We start from the raw sequence: 12,155 nt of genomic DNA on the forward strand, positions 1-12,155 counted from the left end.
CTTTGGGTAGGATGCTTGGGGATCATTATTTTCTAGAGAGAATCCAGAGAAATTGCCTTCCCTTGTTCTTCCACAAAGATATCCCTTAGTTTGTGTAGGAAAGGAAGTGGTGGGTTGTTCAAGTATCAAAGGGAAAGAAGAATTTATGAAGGTTTTAAGAAAACACTTTAGTATGATGAGCTGGGAATTGAAAGTATGGAGGCTGACTTTTTAACAAGTATAGAAACACTTAAAAACATGGAGAACTTCTGGGATGGCTGACAAAGTTCTATTTCTTGATATGGATTGTAGTTCAAAGGGTGTTTGCCTTATAAAATTTACTAAGCTTAGCCTGACCTGTGGTGGCTCAGTGGGTAAAGCATCGACCTGGAGTGCTGAGGTTGCTGGTTCAAAACCCTAGGCTTGGCCGGTCAAAGCACATACAAGCAGCAACTTCTATCAGTTGATGCACCCTGCTTCTCCCCACCCTCTCTCTCTTCTCTCTCTACAATATCAATAAATAAAATATAAAATAATAACAACAACAATAATAATAATTTACTAAGTTTAAAGTTTTTAAAAAAAGGAGTTAGTGCTACCCTTTAGGGCAGTTACCCTGGAACATTGTGTAGTGATTTCAACAATGTTGCCATCAAAAATTCTTCTTTGGAATTGCCTTCATAGACTTTTCAAAAGAATTTCCTCTAGAGTGGCAAATCATTGCCCTTTGACCAAGGATCAGAGTCTTAGCAAAAGCCAAATATTTGGAAAAGAGCAAAGCAAGGGATTCAGGTGGAGAATCAGGATACTAACAATTGTGATCAGAAGCACAGCATGACCCTGAAGTAAGGAGGCGCATTTTATATACGATTCATAGTTGGAAAGGATGGATAGGATTTGGTGAGGCTGGGAAGACTCCATGATGGGTGGCTGGGGAGATAATACTCAGAGGTAATGTAGGCAATGACATACTTGTTCTCACTCCTCTAATAGTCAAGCCTTCCTTCATCTCTGCACTCCTTTGCCTCGTTTCCTTCTCCATCCTGGAATATTTTCAGAACTGGAACAATTCTTTATATCCTAGTTTTCTCTCTCACACAACCTCATCTAGAAAAATAGTGTACATTAGATATAGTATATATTATAATAACAAATAAAGGCATGAAAAACCCCACTATGTCAGTGGTCTTTGGAGGAGGGAGCTATGGGCAGAATTTTAGAGCAGGGAGGAGAACTGGGAGAATAATTGTTCATAATGCTCCCAACTTGTGGTATTCCTTCCTTTCCAAGTCTGACTTGGTGATACAAATTTAGCACTTTGAAAAGCATGTTTCAAAGCCTTTTATCTGCTCTTTACACATTTAAAATTTTTATTTATATCAAACTGATACATGTTTTAGTAAAAAAAAATCAAATTATTCTAAAAAACTTATTCCAACAATAGCAGTTTCCAGCCACATCTCTCCCCACCACCCAGACCCCGTTTACAAGAAGCAGCCACTTTCAGCCCTTTACCGTTTTCTGATGACATTTAAATAGAATGCACATACTGCTATTTCTGTATTTTTAGATACTACTACTAACTTCCTGTTATGATGCTTGAAAATTTTACATAATATTGGTTCCCATTATTGTTGTTCTTTCTAGATGCTTTTAGGGCAGGTGGTTTCAAACTCGCGGCCCCCGGGCCGCATGCGGCCCACCGAACAATTTTGTACTGATTTTTTTTTTGTTTTCAACTGCAGTGAGAAAAGTGTTGCGTAACAGTTGCCTTTTGTAGACCTAGTGCGGCCTGTGGAAAGGCTGTGATCTTGCTCTGCGGCCCACATGCTGAGTTGAGTTTGAGACCCCTGTTTAGGGCCTTCTCTTTATTCTTGGTGTTCTGGATACAGCTTTATGGTTGTGTGTGTGTGTGTGTGTGTGTGTGTGTGTGTCTGCATATAGATTCAATGTGTCTGGAGACTCTAACCTTTGGTTCTGAGAAACTGTCCATTGATTTTTAATAATTTCTTCTCTATTTTTATTTTTTTCTCTTGTGAGGATTTATATCATTATATTTTGGATATCTTGAGTTTAGATCTTTTCTCTTCCCAATTTTCTCTTTGTCATTATTACGTATTTAGTTTCCTTAACTTTATATTTCACCCCTTCTTCTGCATCTGTGGACTGCTATCATATTTTTTATTCCAAGAGCACATTTGTAGTTTCAATTTACTTTTTTTGTACTCTTTTATTTGTTTAATTTTTTTCATGGATGTAATATGCATATTCTTTTATCTCACATTTCCCCCTCTCTACCTGAATTGCCTTTGTTTCTCTGATTCCTTTTTTTTTCTCCTTATTTTTTCAAGTGAGAGGAGGAGAGAGAGAGAGACAGAACCCCGCATGCACCCCGACCAGGATCCACTCAGCAACCCCCGTTTGGGGCCATGCTTGCAACCGAGCTTTTTTTTCTCCTTTTTCTTTTTTTAGTGCCTGAAGCAGAGGCTCCAAGGAGCCATGCAGCATCTGGGGCCAATCTGCTTGAACCAATGGAGCTGTGACTGTGGGAGGGGAATAGAGGGGGGGAGGGGTAGAAAAGCAGATAGTCATTTCTCCTGTGTGCCCTGACCACGAATTGAACCAGGACATCCACCTGCTGGGCTGACGCTCTACCACTGAGCCAACTGGCCAGGGCACACCCCTGCCCCCTTTTATTTTTTTGGCTTCTGTTCCTAATGTTGGAAGATTTTGGTGGTGGGCCTTTTTGTTTGGTAGGTTTCACTGCATGAATCATCTCCTAGCCCTCATTTTCATTAGGTAATTGCCAGAAACTAGATCCTGGAGATCTTTCTGGGACCATTTAGAGTATTGAAAGAAAAATTCTATATTTTCCTGCTGAGTAGGAGAGAGGAAGGATGGGGAAAAGGAGGAGAATTTAAGCCTAGTCACTGGTGTTATGGAAATAGGAAAGGGGAAGGAAGGGGGCTGAGAAGCTCAAGTTCAATGTATAATGCTTCCCTCTGCTCTTCATTATGCTTTATCTTCCTAAGACTTGAAGCTAAGAATTCTTCCAAGAAACACCGGCCATCTTATGTACTCTTCGGAAAAGTATCTATTCATATTCTTTGCTTTTTTTATTTTAATTTTTAGTTGATTGTGTTGACATGGTTTAAAGCAGGGGTCTCAAACTCAACTCAGCATGTGGGCCGCAGAGCAAGATCACAGCTGTTCGGCGGGCCGCACTAGGTCTACAAAAGGCAACTGTTACGCAACACTTTTCAGTGTCACAAAACGACCAGAAACTGTAGTTCGTGGATTAATCTGCGGGCCGCACAAAATTGTTCGCGGGCCGCAAGTTTGAGACCCCTGGTTTAAAGTGTCCCACTTAATATAACATGCTCTTACCACTGCATCATGCTCCCCATACCAAGTCTTTTTCCATTCCCATCTCACCCCCTTTACCCCTTCTCTACCTCCCCACTGGGATTTGAGTTAAGTTCTTTATAAATTTTGAATATTAATATCTTATCAGATATATTGGTAAATATGTTCTCCCATTCAGTGGGTTGTCTTTTCATTTTGTTAATGGTTTTCTTTATTGTGCAAAAACTTTATACTGTATCTCAAAAAATTAAAAATGGCACTACCAGTGATCCCAGTTCTTTTGACCCAGCGACCCCATCTCTGAGAATATATCCTAAGAGTCCTGAAACACTAATTTGAAAAAATATATGCACCCCAATGTTCATCTCAGTGTTATTTACAATAGCCAAGATCTGGAAACAGCCCAAGTGCCCATCAGTAGATGAGTCGGTAAAGAAAGCTGTGGAACATTTATACAATGCAATACTACACAGCCATAAAAAAGAAGGAAATCTTACCTTTTGTGACAGCATGGATGGACCTGGAAAGCATTATGCTAAGTGAAATAAGCCAGTTGGAGAAAAACAAGTACTATGTGTTTCACTCATATGTGGAAAATAATGAACAAAATGAACTAACAAGCAAAATAGAGACAGACCTATACATAGAGAGCAGGCTGACAGCTGTCGAGGGTATTGAGTGAGGGAGGCAGAGGGATAGAGCAAAAAAGGACAAAAAACTCATAGACATGGATAACAGTATGGTAATTATGGGGAGTTAGAGGGTATAGGCAGGATAAATTGTGATGCACAAAGACTTGATTTAGGGGGGTGAACACACAAAATGGTCAACCAGAGATGTGTTGTATAATTGGGCACCTGAAACTTGTATAATTATATTAACCAGTGTCATCCTAATAAATTTAATTTAAAAAATATGAAGCTATTGCTGTGTTCCAGATTAGAAATGATGGCTTGAAATTAGTGAAAACTAGAGGAAATGGAGAAAAGAAATTTGTAGTAGGCTATGATGGTAGAACCCACAGGACTAGTTAGTGAATTGTATATGAGGAGTGAAGTTTGATGTGATCCTAAATCTGTATGATAGTCATTTGACTGGTGCCCAAATTACTGGGATATCACACTTCTGAAACCTCTAATATTAAATAAGTGCCTCTTTTAATTAATGTAATAGGAATTTACTGACAATTAAATTCTGTACAGTAGGAACAGATAGAGAATCTTATTGCATTGGTGATCTTATCTAGTCTCCCAGCTTGGTAGCTTTAAATTCAATCTATATGCTAATGACTTCCACATTTCTATCTTCAACTTGAATCTCTATCCTCAACTTTACATTCATATACCCAACTGCTCACTGCTCACTTCCCATCAAAATGTAACATATCTGGCCCTGGCCAGGTAGATCAGTTGGTTAGAGCATCATTCCCATATGCCAAGGTTGTGAGTTCCATCACCAACCAGGGCACATACAAGAATCAACTAATGAATACATAAATAAGTGAAACAACAAATTGAAGTTTCTTTCTTGTTTCCACTCTCTCTAAAATCAAATTTTTTAAAAATGTACCATAGCTGAAAACAAATTCCTGTAGTCCTTGCAGGCTTTCCTATCTCAGTTAGGGCAGCTCTATTTTTTCAGTTCTTAAAGCAAAACCCTTGGATTTGTCCTGAATTTATTCTCTCCCTCTTTCTTTCTTTCTTTCTTTTTTTTTCTGAAGTGAGAGCGAGGAGGCAGAAAGATAGACTCCTGCATACTCCCAACCAGGGATCCAACCGGCATGCCCACCAGGGGGCGATGCTCTGGCCATCTGGGGCATTGCTCTGTTGCAACCAGAACCATTCTAGCACCTGAGGCAGAGGCCATGGAGCCATCATCAACGCCTGGGCCAACTTTTTTCCAATGGAGCCTTGGCTGCAGGAGGGGAAGAGAGAGATAGAGAGAAAGGAGAGGGGAAGGGTGGAGAAGCAGATGGGCATTTCTCCTGTGTGCCCTGACCAGGAATTGAACCCGGGACTTCCACACACCAGTCTGATGCTATACTGCTGAACCAACCAGCCAGACCCTCTCTCCCTTTTCCTTACACAGTATGTAAAATCTTTCAGAAAATCCTACACTCAAAATATATTCAGAATTGACCACTCCTCACTGCCCTCTATTGCCACCAGCATCATTTAAGCCTCCATTATCTCTCATCTGGATTCTGCAAAAGAATGTTAATTACCCTTGCCACTTTGGCCTTGTTCCAACATTCTGTTTTCAATATATCATCCAGAGTGATCTTTAGAAAATATAACTTAAATCCTATCACATCTCTCTACAGTGTGGTCCAGTAGTTTTTCTCAGTATGAAAGTCAAAGGCCCTTCATGATCTCATTCTCTGACCTCAGCTCCTACTCAGTATTAAGGAATACTTTTCTTCAAAGGCTCCATGCTAAAGGAAAGTTTCTTTCAGAACATCTTTAATTGATTGAGTTTTAGTTCTTCTCCCAAAACACACACAAAATAAAAGACATAATGATCTTGCATTTTGGCTACAAATATTTCCATAAACAGAGCATATTCTCTTTCCCCTCTTCTGATAATTCTGTTTATGCTACTTTGTTTAGGCTGATGAATCTATGTGACATCTTGTAACATTTGACCCATTGCTGCTAGTTTTTATTAGCTTATAAATATGAGCTATTATTTTCTTAATATTTTGAGAAAAAAAGAGAAGTCTTTTGAGTGATTATGAGTATATTGTTTTCCTGCTTTTGTCACCACTGAGTTTTCTTATAATTATCCTTTGTTCATCCTTTCTTTTTTTAAATGTATATACTGTTTTTAAATATTTTTATGTATTTATTCATTTTAGAGAGAGGAGGGGAGGAGAGAAGGGAGGAGAAGCAGGAAGCATCAATTCTCATATGTGCCTTGACCAGGCAAGCCCAAGGTTTTGCACTGGTGACTTGAGTATTCCATGTTGACACTTTATCCACTGCGCCACCACAGGTCAAGTCTGTTCATCCTTTAATTAGTAACTTGTGTACCTCACTTGCTAGTTAGAGGGGTGTGTTGAGTTGGAGTTTCTGAGAGAAAGGCAGAAGCCTGAGCAGGGTGTATGGAACAATACTTTAGTAACCACATTTGTCTTTTCCTTAAAAAAATGGTGTTACATGAGCAGTATATATTTAGCCTTAAAAATTGATAAATGTGGTCAAATTTGGAATAACTACTATTTAACATATTACACAAAGAAGTATTTTGTGTTTAGATCATTATAACAATTTCATTAACATTAATGGGTCTTAATGGCCAAAACTTTATTATGGGTTAAGGATGAATTTATGCCAATGTCCATAATTAGGAATCAGTAGTCAAATAGTTTCACTATTTTTGACCTATACTTTTACGGTACAGGATAATCATTTTTTTATATTGATTTTAGCAAGAAAGAGAGAGGGGGGGGGAAGAAACATGTGCCCTGACTCAGCATCAAACTGGTAACCTCTGAGTTTCTGGATGATGCTCTAACCATCCAAGCTATCTGGATAGGGTGGGATAGTCATTTTTTAAATGAAAATGGGCTTAAATTTTTTCTTATTATAAATTTAAAACCATCCAGATGATACAGAAAAATCTAAAGAAAAAACCCCAAAATTATAATCTTTCTTCTCAGAAATAGCTATTCTTAATACTTCAGTGTATTGTTACTAGAGTTTTTTCTATATATATATATATAGATATAGATTTTTTTTTTTTTTTTGTATTTTTCCAAAGCTGGAAACAGGGAGGCAGTCAGACAGACTCCCGCATGCGCTCAACCGGGATCCACCCAGCATGCCCACCAGGGGGCAATGCTCTGCCTATCTTGGGGCTTCGCTCTGCCGCAATCAGAGCCATTCTAGTGCCTGAGGCAGAGGCCACAGAGCCATCCCCAGCGCCCGGGCAAACTTTGCTCCAATGGAGCCTTGGCTGCGGGAGGGGAAGAGAGAGACAGAGAGGGAGGAGAGGAAGAGGGGTGGAGAAGCAGATGGGTGCTTCTCCTGTGTGCCCTGGCCGGGAATCGAACCGGGGACTCCTGCACACCAGGCTGACGCCCTACCACTGAGCCAACCAGCAGGGCCTATATATTTTTATATAAATATAGACCTAAAGTGAGATCATAATTCTACATGTTATTTTATAACCTCATTTCCATTCAGTAATATATCAGGAACATATTTCCATGGTATTATATATGGATCTAAATAACCCCTTTTAATGGCTACATAATGAATGATAAAGATATCTTTTCTTTTTCCTAAAAATACACTAGACAAAATGAATCTGGGCTTGCCTAAAGATTTAAAAGGCATGAAATTTAAAAATATAAGAACATTTTATTTTACTGACATATAGTATCAGAAATTTTAAAGTAAAAAGACCTTCAAATATTCTTAACAAAATACAGCAATGGTCTTAGTTATTGAATAAACTGATTTATTTCTGTGGCAACTGCAACAAATATTTATTGTATACCTACTAAGTATTAGCATTTATATAGGTACTGGAAATATTTTGGCGAATTAGATGTGTGAGATCTCTGCTCACACATTTACATTCTGAAAGGTTAGAAGCAGATAATAAACTAGTAATAAATAAGAAAAATATCATGTACTGAAGCATCCCTGATACTATGTTTTTATTGTAGCATTTAAACTGATATCTTTGTCTTGAATTCTGCAGGTTGAATCAAATCATATTCTATAATTATATTTTCAGGTTTGAAGACAATGAAGGACAAATCAATTATAAGTCATTTTTCTCTGTCCTGAATTGGAGAAAAAATAAGATGCCTGAATTAGTAGCAATATCGCCATTGAAAGAGGTAAAATTAACACCTATTTTTAAAACCAACTGTGATATCTCCCTTGCATTTTTTATGTCCTTTATCTTAAAGTTATTTTTCCATATAAAATATTAACATCAATGCTTTTGGAAAGAGTGCTTACGTATTTCTGGGTATTTGTGGTAAAGGCTAATTCACTTTCCATGCTGAGCGAACATCTGTTCTATGAGTGTGATTTTTCTTGTGCAGCTGAATTTTTTTGAACCTTAGTCACATTCAATTATGTGGAAGATAGGATAATAGGTTACACTTATAAATAGATGTAAGCACTGTTATCAAGGGATTCTGGTAACATCATCATGAGCCACAAAAGCAAATCTCAAATGGTGAATATGTCAAGAATCCCCAGCGTACCTGTGGCTGCGTGGCTGTGCACACAGGTTTACCCTGGGTTAAGTAATACAGCATGTGGATGCACATTTCACAGTGGAGTCAAATTTGAAATAAAAATTTAGTAGAAAAATGCTTGGTTAGGAAAAACAAAGTTCATGTGCTCTCAACATTGTGGAATTGTCTGAATTCTCTAAGATCTCTTTGGGCCAATTGTCTTTAAGGAGTGAGTGGGTGGGTGGTGGTATGTTTATATTTTAACATGCTCCAGAAATTGATTTTCTTGGGAAAGTTCCTTGATAAAACAAATGTTATATGTTTAATACTTCCAGAAAACAGGCATTTATTCTTCCCTGTCTCTGCTGACCAGTTCATTCTGGCCGGAACTGGTCTAGTTCCCTCGGGGAGTTACCTCAGACATGCAGCTATTCTGGAGTTTCAGAAAGCCTTAGAACTTCCAGATGATTGGGAGACAGTGGTGGCATTTGGAGTTAAACAGAAGTGAGGTTGAATTCTGGCTCAGTCATTTTCTTAACTTGTTCATTAAAATTTATTCTCAGACAAATAATGATTAAATATCCACTCTTAGCAGGTTCTATGCTCTGTGCTGCGGTCCAAAGATAAAGGTCAGAGGCCCACTGTTAATGGCGGTGTTAATACACTCATGATTTGGAGTATGGAGTGGTGCAGCCTGCATGGGATGTAATAGGATGAGGAGAAAGCTGCTTATAAATAAGAATTAGTTGGGAGGAGGGCCAAAAAGTCTTCTCAGGGAAGGTGACACTTGTAATTCAATGATAAATAGTAAGAGTTAGCAAGGTAGGAAAGCCAAATGGTATGGAAAAGATATTTCCAATAGAAACTCTAGGACAGCGGTTCTCAACTTGTGGGTTGGACCCTGGCGGGGGTCGAATGACCAAAACACAGGGGTCGCCTAAAGCCATCGGAAAATACATATTTCTTATACAATAAATTTTTAAATAAAATATGTATTTTCTGATGGCTAGGCGACCCCTGTGTTTTGGTCATTCGACCCCCGCTGGGGTCGCGACCCACAGGTTGAGAACCGCTGCTCTAGGACATGGGACAGCATGATACTTATGCAGAACCAGAGGAGTCAGTGTGGCTAGAATGAAAGTACAAAGGAAAGAGTGGTAAAAGATAAGGCTGGAGACACATGCAAGGGTGAGTTTTGAATATTGTCCTGCAAGGTCTGGAGACCATGGACAAATTCTAAGAAAAAAAGTGAAATGATTAGATGTATACTTTAAAAGGAGCTTGCTCTGGTAGGATGGTGGGTAGATTAGAGAGTGAGCATGGAGATCCATTAGGAGGCTCATGATGTCCCATCATCACCATAATAACAGCAAACAAAATGCCACTGATTTCTGAATATTAATATTGTATCCTGCCACTTTGCCAAATACATGTATCAGGTCTGGTAGATTTTTGGCTGAAACTTTAGGGTTTCCTATGCACAGTACCATGTTGTCAGAAAATAATGACAGTTTTACTTCTTTTATTCCAATTTGGATGCCTTTTATTTCTTCTTCTTGTCTGATTGCTGTGGCTAGGATTTCCAGTACTATGTTGAATAAGAGTGGTGAAGGGGGATGCCCCTGTCTTGTTCCTGATCTTAAGGGGATTGCATTTAATTTTTACCCATTGAGTATCATGTTAGCTGTCAGTATACATGGCCTATATTGTCTTGAGATATGTTCTCTTTGTTCCCACTTTGCTGAGAGTTTTTATTGTAGATGGGTGTTAGATTTTTTCAATGCTTTTTCTGCATCTATTGATAAGATCATGTGATTTTTATCCTTCATTTTGTTTGAGTGATAAATCATGTTTATCAATTTGGGAATATGAAACCAACCTTGCTCCTCAGAATAAATCCCACTTGAGCATGGTGTATGATCTTTTTAATGTAGTGCTAGATCTGGTTTGGTAATATTTTGTTGATAATTTTAGCATCTATGTTCATCAGAGATGTTAGCCGGTAGTTTTCTTTGTAGTGACTTTACTTGGTTTTGGAATTAAAATAATGCATGTCTGGTGGGCAGCACCATCTTTAACAAAGTGAGCATAATATATTTTATCTGCCCAACAACCATCATCTGGAAAAACCAACTTTGGACTAAACTAAGAGGACTCTTTAACCAAGAAACACCAAAAAAGCCACACTGAGACTGGTAGGAAAAGTGGAAACGTGGAGAGGGCTGCCCAGCTCCCAGAAGCGAGTGGCAGCCCAGAGAGACTCACGTGGCGGGAAGTGAGTTTAGCAGGGAGGGGAGGGACCTGAGTCCCAGGAACAAAGCCACAACCTGCAGCCCCAGAGCCTAGAAGAGGTGTATGGACAGTATTTAGCTGCAAAACAAGTCAGGATACTGTTTGTGAGAAAGAGACAGAGTTCTCTAACCCAGGATTCTTTTTAAAGAGACCACACAGAAAACCTCTCTCAAAACCACCCACCCAGGGCTCTAGGGGATGGGGAGAGAGGAGAGGACCGGAGCAGCGGGAAGAGAGTGTAATCTAGGAGGCATAGGCAGAAACACTCTGAAGGACAGCCACCCTAACCTGGGCTGAGTCACTCCCCAAATCGGAAGCGAATATTTCCCCTGGAAACAGCAATACCAGCAAAGGGAAGCAGGACACCAGCCAAACAAGCTCTCCCCCAGCACTCGGAGCAGACTCACTTAGAAGCAAGGAGCTTTCGGGACTACAGTATGGAGTGTTAGGGTCTGAGTTACAGCACCCAACTCACACTGCTGAGGGTTTGCCAGAGGGCAGGCAGTGGTGGGATGCGAAAGCGCAGTTCCGTCGGCAAGAGCAGAAGCTGGCTGGCTATGACTGAGGCTTGGGTGTGAGCTCAGTCTTGCCCGGTGGGGGCGGAGGGGTTGAGTGAAAGAGATCAGGCTCAACTGTGGGCCTGCCTGCAATCCCTCCTGTGGGGGGAAGGTCGGAAGCCCTGGAAGAGGCAGAGACCTGCCACTGAGCAAGGGCACACAGGTGCACAGCCTCGCCTGGCCCGCGGAACCAAGGCTTGCTGTCTGAAGCGCGAGCTGGCTCCTCCTGCTGACGTGGGGCAGAAGCCCAGAACAGGCAGAGTCCCGTGACTGAGCGTGGGCACGCAGCCTTGCCCAGCCCGTGAAGCCAAGACTTACAGCCTACCCATGAGCGGACTCCTCCCATGGGGGTGGGGCAAAAGCCTGGAAACAGGAAGAGACTCGTAGCTGAGCAGAGGTGCTCACCCCTACCTGAGGTGCTGAGGCTTGCGGCCCAGGCGACACACATCACTCCATCCATGGGGGCGGAGCAAAGGCCAAGGCTGCCCAGTCTTATAGACCAGGGCACATGATCACAGCCCCTCCCATGGAGGAGAGGCAGAAACCGCAGTGACAGCTCCAGTGATCTGGCACCGGCAACGCCTATACTCAAATGCCCTGGGCAGCAGCGGCAGAGGGGATGGTGGGCCTGCAGACAAACCACCCCTAGGGAACATAGAGGCCTCACCCATTGGACTCCAGTGGCCAAAACCTTCTTATACACAGATAAAATAGGAAGGCAGAGAAATGCAACACAAATGAATCAAGAGAAACCCCCAGAA

General features: G+C 40.7%; 1 protein-coding gene across 2 annotated transcripts in view; it reads left to right on the forward strand.

Moving 5' to 3' along the window:
- The window catches only part of EFHC2 (EF-hand domain containing 2), a 255,364-nt gene that overhangs the window by 225,087 nt on the left and 18,122 nt on the right, over positions 1-12,155 (forward strand). For both annotated transcript variants that reach the window (XM_066356706.1, XM_066356705.1), the window contains exon 14: positions 8,092-8,197. In XM_066356706.1, coding sequence (XP_066212803.1) covers positions 8,092-8,197 — 106 coding nt within the window. The remainder of the gene's footprint in view (positions 1-8,091; positions 8,198-12,155) is intronic.

The sequence above is a fragment of the Saccopteryx leptura genome, chromosome X (assembly GCF_036850995.1).
Source record: "Saccopteryx leptura isolate mSacLep1 chromosome X, mSacLep1_pri_phased_curated, whole genome shotgun sequence".
NCBI classification, from domain to species: Eukaryota; Metazoa; Chordata; class Mammalia; order Chiroptera; family Emballonuridae; genus Saccopteryx; species Saccopteryx leptura.